Below are 18,795 nucleotides of genomic sequence, written 5' to 3'. Positions count from 1 at the left end.
TTCAGAGAAGTTTCTGAAATCTTTCATGAAAGGAAAGAAACATTTCAAAAATATTTCAAAAAAAGGTTGCTGCAAATTGAAAATGTCCGCGCCAGAAACTTGCAAAAGATTTCTTGATTGTTGTTGTTCTTAAAAATATTCTCATAATCTTTCTATAAAATATTTTTATCGAAAGTTTCTTAGAAAGATTTCATGTTATGTGGGATATACGCGAGGACATAGTTCCGAATTTAACTCCAGGATACAACAGAGTTGAATTCTTAAAATCTGGGAGCGCTGTGATCAGCTTCTCAAGATTTATCGATCCATCGATTTGAAATGATTAACTCGAAACGGGGATGACGCGTTACTAGTTTTTTTTTTACCGTCAATGTAACATATAAATTGATTTTATCTCTTCTCTCGTATAGAAGATTTAGTTTTTTTTCAAAAGCTTATTTATTCATTTGAACAGTTTATGAAGTAATCGCGTTTTTAGTGTCGTTTTATTTCTGATTATGCATTATTCGATTGTTATTAGCTCAAAGTACGGACTTGTGACGTACGGTGAGTCTAATCACGGCCTTACTTTTTTACATTCACGAATTTTTGTACCTGTAAAATGGTAAAAAAAAATTTAAATCATCACCAGCAGCAGCAGAATTTAATTTAAGAATGTCATAGTCGCGTTCTCAAAATTTATTGATCCATCGATTCGAAAAGGTTAAATCGGAACTGAAATGACGCGTGACCGGTTTTTTCACCTCCGATGTAACTACGACTTGATTTTTTCATTTCACTTATCTGGAGGATTTAGATTTCTTTCAAAAAATTTATCGCCCTGAACATTTTAGCATATTATTTCTGATCATGCAATATTTGACTTTTATTAGCTCAAAGTTCGGACTTTTGACGTATGGTGAGTCTAATCACGGCATCAATTTTTACATTCATAAATTTTTTATACCTGTATAATGGAAAATTTTATTAAATCATGCATGCCGATTCATGCAGATCATTGAACGATCAGCATTGGGCAGAATTTCGCTGAGGATTTTTTATCGATTTATTATTCTGCCTGTAATCTTGCGATTACATTAAAATCAATGAATTTCAAATCGTACATAGGTCATTATAAAATTAACATGAGAATGCCGGTCCGTCTGTTTTCCGGGGTTAAAGCTCAGTGTAGACAGGAAACGTGCAAACACTCAAATTTTACTACGTGCGCAAATTTCACTGCAGAAAAACTGACTAAAAATATACTAATTACGTAATCACGTAATTACGTGTTTGAAAAATTATACGCAAACGTGACTTGGAATTTCAATTGTATTTTTTGAATATTTTTTATCAAATTTCCACTGTAGTTACTCAGATTATTTTTGAATAACCGTATGGCATTATACTTATAAACCACCCGCAGCACGTCGTTAATTCTTACCACTCTCTCGAACGAAACCGTTTCACGTACTGAACTCAGACATTACAAATACTCATCGTGTGAGCAATGATAAATATGATGATTACGGTCGTTCTATGGGTATGTGAATTAAAAATTCTGCTTCCTAATAACGGAACCGTTATCGTCCGTAATGCGAAGATCGATTTAAAGCCTCCCAAGAGAAAACGGAACCAACTAGAGCTGATTTCCGTCAACAAGAATAGTCGTCAAGGATAATCGACCGGTGATTATCAAAACAGTAAGAAAAAAAAATACGGATCTGTATGATTGGAAACAAATGATGGATATGTAAATCAACGAACGGAGATCCATAGTGCAGATCGATAGAGAGAGAGAGAGCGAGAGAGAGAGAGAGAGAGAGCGAACGAATAGAAGAAGCGGGAGAAAAAAAAAATCTTTTACGCCGAGGTAATAATAATGTCGATAAGGACTCAAATTTCTTGGTGTATGCACATATTTCATTGAGCACGTTTCAAAGCCGCTTCTCTCTCTACTCTATCCCGCATATTTTCAATTCAAGTATACGCATCAACTTTTTTTCATTCCATTCCTTTTTTTTCTCTCTCTCTCTTCTTTTCTTTTTCCTCCTGGCAGTCACCTCACACGACGCAAACGCGTGCTTAAACCGATTTGCACAATATGTAAGCAACATTGCGCTGTACCGATCGAAAGAGGTATCCTCTTTTATTTACTCACTTCACCGCCAACGAAATATATTTTCAGACCATATTATAGAGAAAGAGGAAAAATTCTAAACTATTTACAAATGATTTTTCGACGGTTTCAAAGAGAAGGGAAACAAAAATAAAAAAAACAAAAAACATTTCGCAATTGTATGATAATTTGTGATGTAATTTATGTAGATGAAAAAACGATCGACTATTACGTTTCCGGTTCAAATACAATCATCGCGATTTTATGAGAAAGGGAATTAAGTGAAATAGTGGAAGCGATAAAAAAAAAAAAAAAACAAAGTAGATCAACCAAACAGTTTTCTACGTCTCAAAGATTATAAATTTAAATTAATAATTCTCGTTTTGTTTCCGATAACTTGTACCGATCATTATTAAATTTGTTACAAATTATTGTTGTAATAATACCTTACACCGAAATCGGAAAAAAAACTATCATTTTAAATTTTACTTTCCTCTCCTTGTGTTGCAGGATATAACAAAAGAACATGATTTTCAAATTTTCTGATTAGAAAAGAAGAGAAAGAAAAGAAAAAAAAAACAACAACAAGATTTCTATCAATTGCTTCAGTCAGGGAAACGATTGTCAGCCAAAAACCGATTTCGATGAAATTAGCACAGTTAATTCGTCACGCCGAAAAAAAAAAAAAAAAAAAAAAAAAAAGAGGGGGGTTCAGTGCATAATTAGAAAAAAAAACTCTGCAGCTTATTCCATTTCCGATGAAGAATAATTTCTTTCCTGTTAAACTTTTGTTCTCCTCTGTGATTCTGATCTATTGGAACTTTTGTCCTCTTGAATTTATTCGCTCTTACATCCCCCAAACTAAAGCCTGCATTGTTTTTTCGTTTATTCACGAGGAAAAAAGTTCATCGAAAATTGATTAATTGGTTAAAAAAATAAAAGAAAAAATTGCAACGCCTCGCGTGTATTATTCCTTTTCTCGCGACCTTTTTCGATCGATGACGTCACTGGTGCACACGCGGACCGAGCCAACGCGGAGGAATAATTTACGGGGTTTCCGACTGCGATTGCTTACGCTCTCGAAGAGTGGAATAAACGAGGAACGCCAGCGGAAGGGCAAATTTTACCGTGGCTTATGTCTGCATGGCCAGAGGTAGAGGTAGAGGTAGTGGTGGCACCAATATGGCCGCGTGGTTAAAAGCAATGCGCCAGGGAACTGCCCGTCAGTCTTTGCGATATCTCGTTAAGAAACAAGAGGAGAGAGCGTCCGTCGGTATCGCGGCTCTTCTTTATCGCACAATTTTTTATACCATTTCAACGTAAACGGATTTCGAACTTTTATACAATATAGCAATATTCAATATCGATCCGTGCGGCGGCAACTATTATTCGTACTACCAATGGCATAATTGGACATTTCTTCGAGAGACAATTCACCGATTTTATTGTTGTTGCTGGTCTCTTACATATACATATATATATATTATATATCTGTATTATACACACTTATTTTATATACCGTTGTTGCACATTCGCTGATCGAACTGATCGGGAACAATCTTACAAAAAGTGCCTGTCGGAGAGTGATTTTGTGAAATTTATAACGACAGCAGTGAAGCTGGTGTCGAATTTCCGGTGAGTAAAATATGCCCAACTTGTTATTTTGTTTTTTTGAAAATTCGACGTTGGATTTTGATCTACGGTAGGTACGAAGGCTTGTTGAAAGATTAGTAAAACGGCCGAGCCACGAACGAGGAGTATTGCTACGGACAAGCGTTTAGAATTCAGATCGAGTTGTAAATTGTCGCCACGAGCTGTGATCCCAAATTCCACAGATGACAAAGAAACTCATTGCTTCGATACTCTTCCAGTCACAGTTTTCAAATTCCTTTTCTGATTTCTTCGTCGATCCGGCCTGACCGTTGATAAAAACAAAACAACGAAGCCCAAGAGTGAAGATAACGAAAAATCTAACGTTACGCTCCAAATGAGTGTAAAACTGTTGTACACAATTAAGTTATACACCGTATTTTCCTCTCTCTCTCTCTCTCTCTCACTGTGAAACATGCAAACGTTTCGACGATATCGAATGCCTTTAATCGTCGGTCCCGAGCCCGAGGCGTAGGTGTTTTCGCGTAGTTATTTGAAATTTGTAATATGTCGAAATTTGAGAAGCAAGTGGTCGGTTTCGTCCTCGGTGTCCGAAGCCTGAGGGGAAATTCGCGAGACCTCCTCGTAGTTTTAAACGGTTTTGAAATCGACATTAGAAATCCTTCTGTCCTCCTATCGGTGATCCAGGTTTGAGTAAAAAATCCCGGTAACTTGTCGGGGCGTTGAGGTTAATACCAATGCGCGCGGCTTTGGACAGCCTCATCGTGAAACCCAAGATCAAGATCCAGCCGCGAAGGTGAACCACTATACCCAGTCAACATCGCGTGCAGACTGGTCCTGTTTTACACACAAATAAATGGGCCCCGTCTCGCCTTCGCTCTTAACTCAACTTCTCGCTTTCTTACCGGTCTTCTACCTACCCCGTTCACCTACCGATACTTCCGCGTTATCAATCCAGTCCAAGAGCTCTTGGACCGGACCGCGATTGTAAGACAAAGGTCGCTCTTTCGCGATAAACGAAATCCAATGGATCGCCGATCGATCTTTACTACTCCGGCTCTTTCCCGATGGCACCATTAACGCGAAAAGAATCGGTCATCTCCGTCTTCGGGATTTCCTGGATTCCGGTCCCCTGGTCCAGACATCGTCAGAAATGGACTCCGGTCGAGCGCACGGAGGATTTCTTGACGGAAAACGGAGAAACGCTACGAATACAAGACAACCGCGTTACGTAAGGCGATGAGGCCGGTCTTTCCAATTCCCGTGACCAACGTCCTCGTGGTGCCGATACGGGGCTTCTAGTGTAGGCTGGATTGCGTGGCTCGCTTATTGCTGACTACTTCGGCTGCAACTTCGTGCAGCAATGCAGCACTTTCCCTGTCCGTTGTACGGCCCCGTGATAGACCCACTCGCGTGACGTACCTACACCTTGGGTATACCTGCATGTCGCGAAATAGGCATGATCGCTGTTTCTCTGCCCACGGCATTTGTCGGACAAATTGCAATTGTCACTGCAATTCGATAGAAAATTCCGGTCGACCGCATTCTTTTTTTTAACCAAGGCCCCTCGAAGTCGATTTATTTATTTATTTTTTTTTTTTTTTTTTTGCAAATTATCGCGATTTTTACGAGAAAATTTACCGCCGTTGACCGCGATCAAAACGAACTTGGCACGTAACGCGAAATAGATTTTCTTGTTACAGCTGCAAAAGGCGATTTTATTCTTTATCCGGAGCTGTTGGCATTTTTTGTTTACACGGCAAATAATTAAGATAGAAATCTACGAATGGAAAATCTTGTCAGTGGAAAAAATTATCTCACGCAGTGTGGATGATCGCATGGAATTTGTGACGTTTGTTAGAAAACTGATGGAATTGTTATAGCGAGGGTAGACGTGATTAACGGAGGATCGGATGAAACTGCATATCTTGATGCACGTACCTGAAATTTCGATCGATCTCAAAGAAGTTTGAATGTTAAAGCTCTGACAATGTAAGCTCTGGAAGAATAAATGAAACTTGACAGTAGTCATCCGAAAGCAGGAAAACGTAAACCTAATTATATCGTATAATTGTAATAAATATGTGATACTTGAACGTGATGCGCCATTTGGTGAGATTCGGTGATATTAACACAGTATACACACAGAAAATACGAGTTTAATATCCTTCTTATTTTTTCCTGGTGATCTGCTCAATTTCGGAATGCAAGGCTGCGGCCTTGCTGAGATAAAAAGCGAAAAAGGATAATAATTCGGTTCAGTCTGTAGGCGAATACCTTGTACACCTAGAAAATTAAATTAGATATTTTTGACAAGTTTATATCGGCGAAGAATAATGGAACCTGAAAGGTTAAAATCTGCATATTACTCGTCGTTTTAAATATACATATTTTTTATTTCATTTTATTTCTGTCAAACATTTCATACCGAACGATTTACAGTCGAGATAGCCTTCCAGGATCGAGCATCATCGATGATGAATATCATCCGAGTCCTTCGCATTCCCCAGCCTTACGTAAAATTCGTTTACATTAGGCATACACTTTCTTTTTCATCAAATACAAAATGCCTAACGAGACGGAATTTTTACGCACGCCCCATTACGTATCAATGAATTTCAGTAATTATACGATAGAGATCGCGTACATATGCATACCGACGAATGTCCATAAGCGTAAAAACTGGCCGTTGAACCCGTCGCGTCTGGACCTTGCGGTTATATGTCCTCGAGTTTAATTGTGCCCAGGGTTTGGATTTACGGACAGACAACGCAGCGGTTTACTTAATTCCGCATTGGTTTAAAAATAACTCTTTATCCGAGTTCAGCCGTCCTCACGTTCCGCTTCTTCTAGCTCTCGTTGTTTCTCGATCATCCTTTCTCGTCAGGAAACAGGTGTCACGCGTATGAAGTAAGTACAGTGGCAAAGTTCATTTATTTCTTTGCGCATGATACACTCGACGAGAGTTGAACGAACGGTATAAAAAATGCACGCTTGCATTAGCCTCAAGTGCTTGCGCGAGTTCATCGACCAATAATAACTTGAATGCAATGATGAATTAGAAATTTCACCTCGCAAATCACCTCGCGTATTATCATCTCCGGCAGAGCCGGACTTTCGCAAATCTCCGGTCGATATAAAACTCGCGTAACGTTCGTATATTCGCGAAACGCATTAATGGCCGCAAGGCATGTTCACGTATGCATGTCAATATGTGCGCGATATAATATTCAAATGTCGAATGTCCAGCAGCGCGAGAAAAAAAAAGGAGAAAAAAAAACAAACAAAAAAAAAAAAAAAAAAAGTCGATTTCGAATAGAAAATATACACTATACGAACTTACAGGTGAATTATAATGGTAACGAAACGATCTTCGCGGTAAGTCAGCCGGAATAAAATCATGCGGAAATTTCCTCGACATTCTGGACGATTAATGGATGCCGGTAAACCATCGCGTTTTGCAAATCGCCGTCTCTTATGGCGTTTCAAGGTTCGCCTCCGACGACGTGTATAATAATGCCGTAAGGACCCTCCGAGTACGAGTCTCGGTTGCGAATCGCTTGATTTTCCCTCGACTCGGACCTCGAGTCGCGGTCGTATTTATACGTAAACGACGCATCGAAATTTTAGCAAAAATTCTCTGATTCCAAAGTCTTGACGTTATTTCAGATTTAAAGTTGTCTTTTTCGTCGTGGAGTTTTTTTGGATGTTGTGTACGAGCGTATTGTTTCAATTTGCGAGAATTCGCTTCTCGTATTTTCGAAATATTATTTCGACTCGTTCGTGAACCGTAGCGCATTTTTCACCGTTCGCATCTCTGTTTACGCGTATAATCGAAATTACGCGCGTTAGTTTCCCAAATGCTATGAAACCTCTCGTTCTCCACGCGCTGGTTTAACAAGTACCTTGTATACTCTATAACGGCGACAGAAATTTATTGCGAAAGGCGCTCACCGCGTCGGCTTTCACTCTCTTTTCAACTCACGATTCTCGAATCTTCGGAATCAAGAAGAAATTTGATACGTTTCTATTATTGTTGTTACGTGTCAGCTCGGCCTGGAAATAAAACGAAATGATACAAGTTCCTAACGGCTTCGGACCTGATTCCAATTCGTTTTTTTTTTTTTTTTTACTTTCCGTTTCGCTAATATCGTTTGATAATTATATTCCGTAAACAGCTATATTCGTATTTTTTATGCGTCATTGGTTTGTTGCATTAGCGCGTTATAAAAATAAAATTGCGACAGCATTCCGAGTAATTGGTTCGAATGGCGTAGCTTGCGTTATGTCATGGAATTCGTAAATTTCGTTTACAATAACACGGTATTTTGTAACGATTTTAAATCGTTGTTCTTTTCGCGCGTCTTGTATTATATATTTATGTTATACATGTATGCACGTGGCATGCAGTCTCGATATTGCGCAAACGTATTGTAGTTAATGCATATACATATATACACGTACAATATGAACCACAACAAAACACGACCCCATTTTCAGTATTGCTAATATATACAGTTTTCGCAATTGATTCGAGTATTTGCTTGCTCGCCGCGTGTTTTGGACAAGTTGATCGTTAATGTCGGTATAGGTGGATGATAACACACACATAAATACATTATATATTAAATGATACATACATATATATATATTTATATATATCATTTTGCAATGGATTCGTAATGTCGCCCTGTAATGCAAACACTGCATTTCGCACACTTTAATTATATCTCGGATAATTTAACATTACACGCATGTGTCATACCAAGTCGCAATAGCTATTTTCGTATCTGAGGTATAAAGTATTATTCCCGTGATGCGAACAATATTTTCCGGCCTAATATGACGAAAAGTAATGCTTACAATTTCGTTACATGCGTGTATCATATTTTTATAAACTTCATTTCTTCGACGATAAATTGACGTTAAAGTCTTGTTTAACTAAAAAAGTTGAGTAAACCTCAAAAATTGATTTTGCGTTTCAATAACCAAAAAAGGATCGACGATAGCGCAAAATGGTTAGGCCTGCCTCGTTTTTCGCAATTCCAACGATATTCAAATAGTTTTTCTAACGATACCTGTCTTACTGAATTTGTCTAGTTACAACAAAAAATGAAACTTTTCTCAGTGTACGTATTGCACGGGAAAATGCAAAAACAAAAATTTGTCATTTCATAATCGTGATTCGAGAATTGAACACCGAAATCGTTTATTCAACGGCGAAACAACGCTGCGTTCGCTTGTGTCGTTAGGTAAAAATCGATGCCCCGTGAAACGGAACGCGGTCCATATCGCCTGGGATATAATCGAAGGCTGAATCGCTCCAACGATTCGAAACGATCATTGTTATACCACCCATCGGTATATTTTCATAACCCAGCTGTCGATATTTTTTGAATTTTTTTTTTTTTTGTTTTTCGAATTCTGTCTCTTGCAGCAAACGCGAAGTCCGAAATTATTTTCCAGCTATTATAAGCGGAGTTTTTTCGAACATACATGCGCGTGTAGCAATGCGGTAGGATCGAATTGAGTAATGAATCAGGAGCACAATCGTAACGATCGAAATGTCTTTCGCCCAACGTTGACCGAGGGATTACGGAGATAACCAAATTCTCGATTATTATACGTATTACGGTGATATTCCTATAGGCGGTACAGCTGTACATACTTGAAAGAACATTGCAAAACTGGTATAACATAAAACAGTAAAATATGCAACCTTGAAGACCGTGGTCGATGCAATTGGTCATCATACTCGAGGCAGTCGACGCCTCGAATTAAAAAGAGAACTGATCTCCGTTCTAGGCGAGGCCGATAATAAAAAACAAGGAATACACGTATAACGATAAAAAATCTGAGAGAAGAAATAAAAAGCGTCGATCAAAGCCGGGATTTGCGTTAAAAGCATCAATTTTTTATGCAGCGACTTGGAGAATTTTTTCATCCGTCGAACCGTTCGATCGTCGCTTCATATCGACGGTGAGAAAAAACGGTATGGCAAGAGAAATCAAAAAAAAAAAAAAAAAAAAAACGTATAGAAAAATAAAAGTTATCGGTTATTACAGAGCGGCGTTCGCACGTGGTGTAATCGCGTTCACCTGATGACAGACCGCCCTACGTTATTACGTATTCTACCGCAGACACGAGCAGGAACGTCGTCTTCGACCTCGTCGGGGATTTAATAGTTTTAACAGTTGCGCAAACGTTTCCGAAGGCGGGCAATGCGAGTCGAACGTTGCACGCGTGCACGCGTGATGACACCCAAGTTTCAATTGTCCCGCAAGAACCGATTGGCCTTGAGCGAGGAGAGACGCTACCTACCTGCAGACCCGACGTGAGAAGCCACGTCGACGCACGTTGGAATCGTAAGTTTTTCGACACCCGTCCGTCCGTCCGTCCGTACGTTGCCACATCGGGTCGAGGTGGCGCTGCGTTGCGCTCGGGTCGCTATTTTGCTTAGTTTCGGTCATTTACTGGAGCAACGCAACGCCCCGAACGTGGTCGAGGACGCCGATCGCTGACGGGAACCAATCGGCGTGGCTGCGCGTGCTACTCTTCCTTTAGGAACGCGCGCGGTGATCATCCGATCGATCGATCGATCGCTCTCGCGTCGCGTGCCGCACGCGCGATGTTGCAGCGTTAAGTAACTCGCCCTCGATCACGTATCTTCGTATTTCGTTTCGGAAACCGATCGCAACTTCTCTTCGAATCTGTTCGTCGCTAAGCGATCGACGCGTTTCTTCGAAAGCCGGAGGCGTGATCGTTGCGGTTTTCTGTGATACGATTTTTGCAATCGATTTCGACGATGATTCGGGGACGGTGTTTGCGACGGAAAACCGAGGGGAAAACTCTTTTGCGAAAACCTTCTGCGAACGCTAGTTTTCGAGTTATTCGATATCGACGCAACGGCCAATCGGACAGGCGGCGCGTCACGTGACTCGGAAAGGCCGCTTAACCGCGCATGCGCTGTCGATCACCGCGCTCGCTTTATTCGGTAAACTTCAGGCTTGTGCGACCCGATAATCGGGCAAAGATATTTGATTCTAATTTTTCCGGGTCTCTAATTCTGGGGGGCTGCAACGTGAAGAATTTTGACTTAACTATCCGAAGACTGTTTTCTTACGTTGAATTGTTCTATTGTTGAATTATATCCGATTGTGCAACTCTTAGACAACCTGGGGTGAATATTTTTCACCGACGCACAGTTAAGTGCGTTACCTAACTGAATTCTTAAAAATATATTATCGAACGATAGGATCGCGGATAACGAGGTATACGTCATACCTGCGTATACGAGCTCTTAATACAAGTGCGTTGAAAATTTTCAAATTTCTCTATATATTACAACACATTTCCCTGCAACCAGACTGAAACGAGTGGTATTTTGTTTTTTTCAGATTTGTCGATCAGATAAATTTTCCGTTTATATACCTAATGTATATATATTATTATTATATGTGTTAGCTACACGAGTCTGCCTGTCGTCCCAAATCCTGAGGTCGCGTATAATACAGATCGGTTACAAACGTCCGATTGTGAGCTAACTGCCACGTGGCATATATAAGCGAGGTTAATTTTAATATATTTACCCCCCTTCCCTCATAAAATCTATATATCATAAATTAAAAATCTGAAAATTCCCTCGAGTTTATCGTACACAACGAATTAATTTCACCCCATCTTTCGGACGACGTTTCTTTTCTGCGTACCAAAAGACCAGGAAAGTTTCGATTATGCGTCATACGCATGTGTAATTGGTACAATCGAGAGATGTAGAGAAAAAATGTCAAAGAAGTATAAATATTTTTTCGACTCGCGCTTATGCGAACACATATGTAATATTTATATGCGTAAAAGCGAGATTGTATATTCTGCACAGACGGTGAAACACGTTGTTTGCGAAGGTCGTACGCGTTTCGTTTACGTATTACATCTAACAATAAGGTGTAACCGACAATCAACGTCGCTCCGTTCCGTATCCCTAATAATCATCCGTTACCTTATTTTCTGTTACAGAAGGAAGAACTTCGGGTTTTAACCGATCGCAACTAACGTCAGACACACCGAGTTTCGTCAAAATGTCGGTCATCATGCAGTACGTCGATCAGTTTCACGAAATACTGGACAAACATGCCGGTAAGTATTTTAGTTTTTTTTTAATTTTTCTTTCACAACAGAGGATTTAATTCATAATAGAGGAAATCGATTGAAAATTTTAATTACTCGATCGTTACGTGATGCAAGAAACGGCGTCCGTTTTTTTATTTCTTTTTTCTTTTTTCTTTTGTTCAATTTTTTTTATTTAGTCTTTCGATGTACGCGCCCAGTTTTACTCTCGTTGTAAAATACAGCGTGACGCGCAGTGTTTGCTGCCTCAGTTACTGTTTACGGAAATTAAATGAAATTGTTTGGCCAAATGCGCGCACGTATCGCAAAGGTGACTTCGAAGGACAAAAAAAGATGTCTTCCTTTTTATTCGTTGTTTATATTTAAAAATTGCAAACTCTTGTACAACGCATGAGTATATGTGTACAGTTATTTTACATACACGTATACATTAGCTAAGAAACGTGCAAGGTATTCCCTTATATTTGTTTTATTTTGTTTGTTTGTTTTTTTTTTTTTTTTATCAAGATTATCCTCCCGTCGCACGCGCTAAATCTTCTCAATAACAATATTGCGATTCAGGTTTTACGCAATGATGAAAACACTGCAGCAATACTGAACCGTAATTAGTATGCGCATTGCAATAATTACCACGCTACTTATGCATACAATTATCAACGATTCGATGTTAACGAACAGATGTAAATGGTACGTCGATGTAAATTTTTTATAAGTTTGAATGGACTAGGGTTAACAGGAAGTGTGCATCGTTGTTTCGTGACTGAAAATAAATAGTCAAATTTGAGAAATAATCAGAAATTAGAAATACAGGGTAGCTAATCAAAGTCGTAGAAAAAATTGGTTGGAATTGTGTAAAAAAAAATTAAAACTTTATTCAAATCGTGTTTGAAAATCGAGTAAAGAAGACGGTTCAATGTTTGGAACAAATAAATGTTGTTAACTATAATATCGCATCGCATGCGGCCTCGCAGTGATGTAAAAACTAAATTTCAACCTAATAAGTAATTATTTTCCATTTTCTAATCATGTTTTTTCTCATTTTATTAACTGCATTGAAATATTTTACAATAAGATAATCGGAAAGGTGATTCTTGTCACTTTCGTTTGATATACACATGTTTTTGATATTTGAATAGCGGGTCAGCAAGATATGCACATTTTTAAACAACATCGCGGGTTTCAGCAAGTTGTCGCATGTGATGATAATTTCCCGACAAGTTTTTCCCCATTTCGAGTTTTCTGTGGTTTTCTCTGTCCGGGTCAAGTTTTTCGAGATTTTTAGAATCTGACTCGAATTTTTCACGGTTTTTAGCATTTTCGGAGTCTAGATCGACTGTTTCGTAGTTTCCAGGAAAAAATGCAACGGAGAAAAGAATTATTGCTTAAAAATATACATGCAAAAACCCGAGTTTCTCACATCAAAATTAAAAAAAGAAGACACGGGTGCGAAAAAAATTATTCATCATTTTTTACGAGGTTTCGTCATTTAAAATACTCGAAATTTTTTTTTGAATATTCGAAATATACCCTATTCAGACTTGCTTTGGAACAGGCACGAATTTTCTCTAGGTTCGCAAAAGATGCGTCTACATCGTCTCTTATCCGAGTTGAATAAAATTTTTATTAAAAAAAAAATTCTAAATATCAGAGAGTAAAAAGTGTAACAACTATCACCGGTCTCTCCTATATATCGTTGAAACGCGATTAGAGTAGGTATATCCGGTCAAAAAACTCAAAATCATCCTGTATTCGCAGCATGACGGAGCTGAAAATCGTTTTTCTTTTTCAACGTGGAATAGCGAGTGAGGAATAAATTCATCGTGCCTAAAATAATTAGCATGAATTATTATGCTAGCGATTTGACATTGAGGAAAAATCTATTTGCAGTGTCAGGGGGTCAGTGATTATAAAATAAGGTATACTGTGGCATATACGAACAATCGAAGCGACGTCAATCGGTACGGTGGAAAAAGTTTGTATTTCTACCGTCGTGAATAAATTCCATACACGTTCTGCCAGTCATCGCAAATTATCGGTAACGAAAAACAAATTCATTTTATGCATGCGTTAATTCACGATTTAGGTTAATTTTATACGCATACGTAACGTACCGTGATATAATGGATTTGCATGTCATTTTATATCTCGTTATAATATATTCGTGATTACGGGAATCGATTTTTAACTTTATTCGGTTTTATTATTGTACCGACCTGAAATTAAACGCATTAAAAAAATGAAACTTCATTCGTCGCATTGGCCCAGATCCCGTCTCATGTTTCGCTTCAAAACTGTTTCACCTTGTGTAATCAATACGAACTGTAAAAAATATTTTGAAGCGCTTACTTAGTACAATTGGTGACGATCGATCGTCGTTTCGAGAACTGCTAAAATTCCTTTTAGTCCATCGACATGCCAATATCGCAAAAGATTCGCGTTAAACGTTGGTCCCGTTCTTTTTCTACGTGCAAACGGAGATCCGTTGCTTCTGACCAGGAAATTTGATCACAACACGGACGTTTAAATTCTCTAACAGTCATCATTAACATCTTGCGTTGTGTGACATTAGAACGTGCAAACCGATTAACAGAAAATACAAATTATTGGTAAGATGGTGAACTTTGGACCGTGACGTTGTCGCGTCCGCTTGACTACCGGTAAGAGAGGTTAGAAAATGCTTCGTTATTACATACGCATATAAATATATACACATACTACTGCATTTGTCGTCGGTTCGTTATTTTTTCCCCTAGAATCTGCGTTAACGCGGTAGGTTTACGTAAATATTTTTCCAATCACAGATCCGTTAGCCTTGCATTCCGTCGATGGTTACGCGTAACACAACATTTCACGAGAATCAACGCGTTCCGAACAAATTCCTCTCGGTGTCCATCGGAGTGACAAAAAAAAAAAAAAAAATGTCACAACGAAAATTCTCCCTTTCCTTTTCCCCGACAATGTTCCGAACGATCCCGCAACGTCTGATTCATCCTATCGTCCGATTTACCTTGTTATACCCATCCTATAACCATCACATCACCCAGCTACGTTTCTCAAAGCCATCATCCATAACCAGCAGTTACCTTTATACCCGGAAGTATCGCCCGACGTTGCTTCGATACTTCGCGGACGTGAACTGAGATTGAAATATATTAATTATGTATAAATTGTCGTTCGTTGAAATCATTTGACGGTATAAAAATCATTCTCGAATTCTCTTCCTTCACGGTCCTTCGTGTACAGGTATTTCCTCGTACTCCGTTTCCTTTATACCCACTCCGCGGTTGAACATTCAATGTTAAAGCCCCTCGAAATATCCGCACATTTTCAACAATCTTAATCACCAAATAAAAATTCATTCCTCATTTTTATTTGCATACCTACACATATGTATATACATATTTATTTTCACCTATAACAAGCGTGGCAGTGAATTTATCCTTCCTGAATCGCTCGCTTTAGCGATAATTGTTGTGCAGGTAGTAGTTGTTGTTGTTGTTGTTGTTGTTGTTGTTGTTATTATTATTAGTAGTATTATTATACAATTTATAACTGCAGATAGAAAATTCTGCTTCATTCTAACTCTCTCTTCTGTGCATATACGTTTAGTTTAATGTTTATGGAGCATACCGACGGTTAAATGGTCATCTTTTTTTTTCTTTTTTCATCAATCTTGATGCGATACAATCATATCGCTGACGCAACGCGCGATTTCGATATACAAACGTGCCTATATAGACGCATACCATACAGACTCTACAATGAGGCATTAAACTTGACCGTGATAATGTGATAGAACCGACGTTCGGTATGTCAAGTGACCATATAATCAGACATACACAGGCGCACCCATATGGATATATATATATATATATATATATATATATATGTATATACGTATGTATATACCGAAGAGTTCTCTTAACTGTACAAATATTCAAATACCATTTGGCGCAATTACGTGAGTTAATTGACGTTGCAGATGTTTGTTTATTTTTTTAATCTTCAGCGGTTTGATAGTGTGAAAATTTTACTCGAACGACTTGTAGGCAAGGTAGGAAATGGAAGAACGTTCTGCAAAACCATCGAATACATTCACGCATTTTCAAGTATTTGCAATTGTCCGCGTGTGTACAATTTACGTTCAATATTTATTCCCACTTACAAACGTCTCTCGACGATATAACCGAAACCTGTTAATTACGACGACCACCAGTTTCAATGAAATATTTTTTCTCTAAAATATAAATGAAAAAAAAATCCTGGCTCCTATATATCCGTGGTTAGCATATAAGTTATTCGGTTAGTTTAGAACGTGGATAATACGATTGGCACTTACTTTGTTTAGTTTAGGTTTGTTGTACATGCTTGGATATAAAAAAAAATCACGTGTATAGTGCGATGCTTGTCGAACGAAATGTTAATTCAATTCAAACTCGTACGTTAATGTTCTTATAGACACAAAAAAATTCTTTTTTTGTGCTAAATACGTCTGTGCGTAAATAAGATATATTCAGCAAACAATATCTGTATATTAATATCATTGGTACGAAGAATATTATATCGTAAACGAATGATTTTATTTTCATGCAGTAATGTGCTTATCAATCGTCACAATTTTATTATTCACTTGTATTATAATTATATTCGTATACAGTGGTAATTATATATAAAAGCAAAGAATTTTTTTACGCTGATTTTTAATTTACATCTATACCTATCCAAGCGAACAGAATGCGGATGTAAATTTGCAATCAGTATACAGATCTTCACGCGGTATAGTTACCGTAGATTATCGGGTTGCTTATACCTGTATAGACGCCGTGGATTCGTATTTATAATCGCAAGATATCCTTGACGAACAACGTATAAAAAATGTGGTTAAAAAATCAATCTTAAATCTAATTACAAACAACTTGATCATTGCGTTTACTGTAATAATAAATCATGACGACGGCGGTTAGACATGGATGTCGTAATGTCGGTAAATTAAAATATGCTAATTTGAGGTGTAATCGGTAACATATTTTTTGACAGTCATAATGTGTTCGAAGAGTTTAGGTGGTGATATAATACCTCAAAACTTGATGTAATGATCTTTTCGATTTTAAAAAATTCAAGCTCGACGTGTTTCTTTCTTTTTAATTTGGTATTTTTCATTCTTGCTCTCCACGTGTCACCGTAATGCCATTCTTCCTACGCTTTAATCGTCGACTCTTATTTACAGCGTAGAGTCTAATCGCACGGTTTGTAATGGAGAGTTGAATGATCGCACAAACAGCAAAAAACGTTTCACGCTAATACGCCTTCAAAACCTTGGCGCGTTTTTACGTGTCTGTACAAAGTTTATTTCACGTCAAGATTTTACGTCGTACATTTTCTTACTCGCAATTGTAATTGTGTGTAAAAAAAGGAAATTGAGCGATTTTTAGGAAAAAAAAAAGAAAAAAAAAAAAGATATACACAGATGACCTGTTTCTTACATCGAATCGGGACTAAAAACTTGTACACTTTTTTAATTAAAAACTTTACTCGATTTATTTCCAAATTTTTTATCACTAATAATAATATTACTCAAACCGTGAAATATTTACCCGGCATAAAAAACTATATGCTGACCGTTTTTTATGTAATACCAAGGTAGGTATTCGCGACATGTGCGGTGGTTGTCAATATTCGTGAAAATGATTAGGGTATCGTGAAATTTAACGCGCACAAATTTACAGAGTGCATTCGGCTAAATGTCTCATGATCTAACTCGCATGCGCTACGATTCTAGAGCAAAGGCAGTTACTTTGTCGGGTCGACCAACCGTCGCAACTCACTCCGATATTACATGTAGACAATTGGTTCATCGCGTAAGTCTTTTATAAATTATTCCACATTCGTTCGGTGTCGCGGTATCACTGTTTGTGGAATATCAAACATCGCTTATGACCATAGAGAGGAGAAAGTTTCGGGATCTATGAGTTCACGCGAGCGTTTTGTTCTTCCATATTTCTTTGTGTTCATATTCGTGGCGAAAATGGGTGACTCACGACCGACGATTGGTCGGTGCCGCGTGACGTCATGGCTACGCGACAGTCCCGCCACCTTCGCAATCCATCGCGAAATCGCATATTTGCGTCCCTGTTGCAGCGCTATGAATTTGACAAATTGAATGAAAAAAAAATTTTGCCAGAATTATGACGAATTTTAAAATTAACGAATGAATCGTTTTTACCCGCAGATTCGAGGACGACGAATTGGTTCCTGATGAGTTCCCCATTCCCAACGCTATTCATATGCCTAGGCTATGTCTACCTAGTCAAGGTTCTGGGACCAAAGTTTATGGAAAATCGTAAACCATATCAACTGAAAGAAGTACTTATAGTCTACAATTTAGTCCAAGTTCTATTCTCAACGTGGCTGTTTTACGAGGTAAGTCAGCTGAGTCTAGTTTATATATGTGTGATGTATAATAAGAACTTTCATCTGTACAAGCGATGTTATTCTTAAATATTTTATGTTAGAAAGCGTACTATATGTACTTTTCGTCACAGCATACGATCAGCGGATTGATTCTCTTGTCAGTAATGCGGTTCATCCTTCCCTTGAGTGCCGAAGGATGCAATATCAATTTTTTAGAATTCAATAATAATCGGTTCTAAAAAATCTGACGTATCGACTCGCTCGTGCAATAAAAATAATCAATATTCGGTTGGAAAAAAAAATTAAGTATTACAACTTTGATAAACCTCGTTTAATCGCCATAAAAAGTATAAAATTTATTACTCATGCACTTTTTCGATGAGTCAGTTTTTTGCGAATTATAACCGTGATTCGTAAAATAATTTTAACTACTTGTATGCATGCACGGATTCACCTGTGTACATATATACGGACCATATTCAACATGTGTAGTGATGTAATTGTAAGACGTATTTAACGGACCGATGCACTGGACATCCGTTATGCGA

At 38.1% G+C, this 18,795-nt stretch overlaps 2 protein-coding genes across 5 annotated transcripts in view; one reads left to right on the top strand and one right to left on the bottom strand.

Annotated features, from left to right (window-relative positions):
* Nucleotides 1–18,795, bottom strand: part of LOC124302903 (uncharacterized) — a 592,781-nt gene that overhangs the window by 335,618 nt on the left and 238,368 nt on the right. The gene's annotated exons all lie outside the window — the stretch shown is intronic.
* The window catches only part of LOC124302769 (elongation of very long chain fatty acids protein AAEL008004-like), a 56,114-nt gene that overhangs the window by 28,471 nt on the left and 8,848 nt on the right, over nt 1–18,795 (top strand). For 3 of the 4 annotated variants that reach the window (XM_046759304.1, XM_046759302.1, XM_046759303.1), the window contains exons 2-3: nt 11,726–11,845; nt 18,066–18,256. In XM_046759304.1, the coding sequence (XP_046615260.1) occupies nt 11,726–11,845; nt 18,066–18,256 (311 nt within the window). Of the gene's footprint in view, nt 1–3,315; nt 3,734–11,725; nt 11,846–18,065; nt 18,257–18,795 lie in introns of those variants that run through there. The other variant, XM_046759305.1, reaches the window with a different exon arrangement.

The sequence above is a fragment of the Neodiprion virginianus genome, chromosome 4 (genome assembly GCF_021901495.1).
Source record: "Neodiprion virginianus isolate iyNeoVirg1 chromosome 4, iyNeoVirg1.1, whole genome shotgun sequence".
Lineage (NCBI taxonomy): Eukaryota > Metazoa > Arthropoda > Insecta > Hymenoptera > Diprionidae > Neodiprion > Neodiprion virginianus.
Note: the sequence above shows the minus strand (reverse complement) of the source record. Positions and strands in the feature narration are given on the sequence as shown.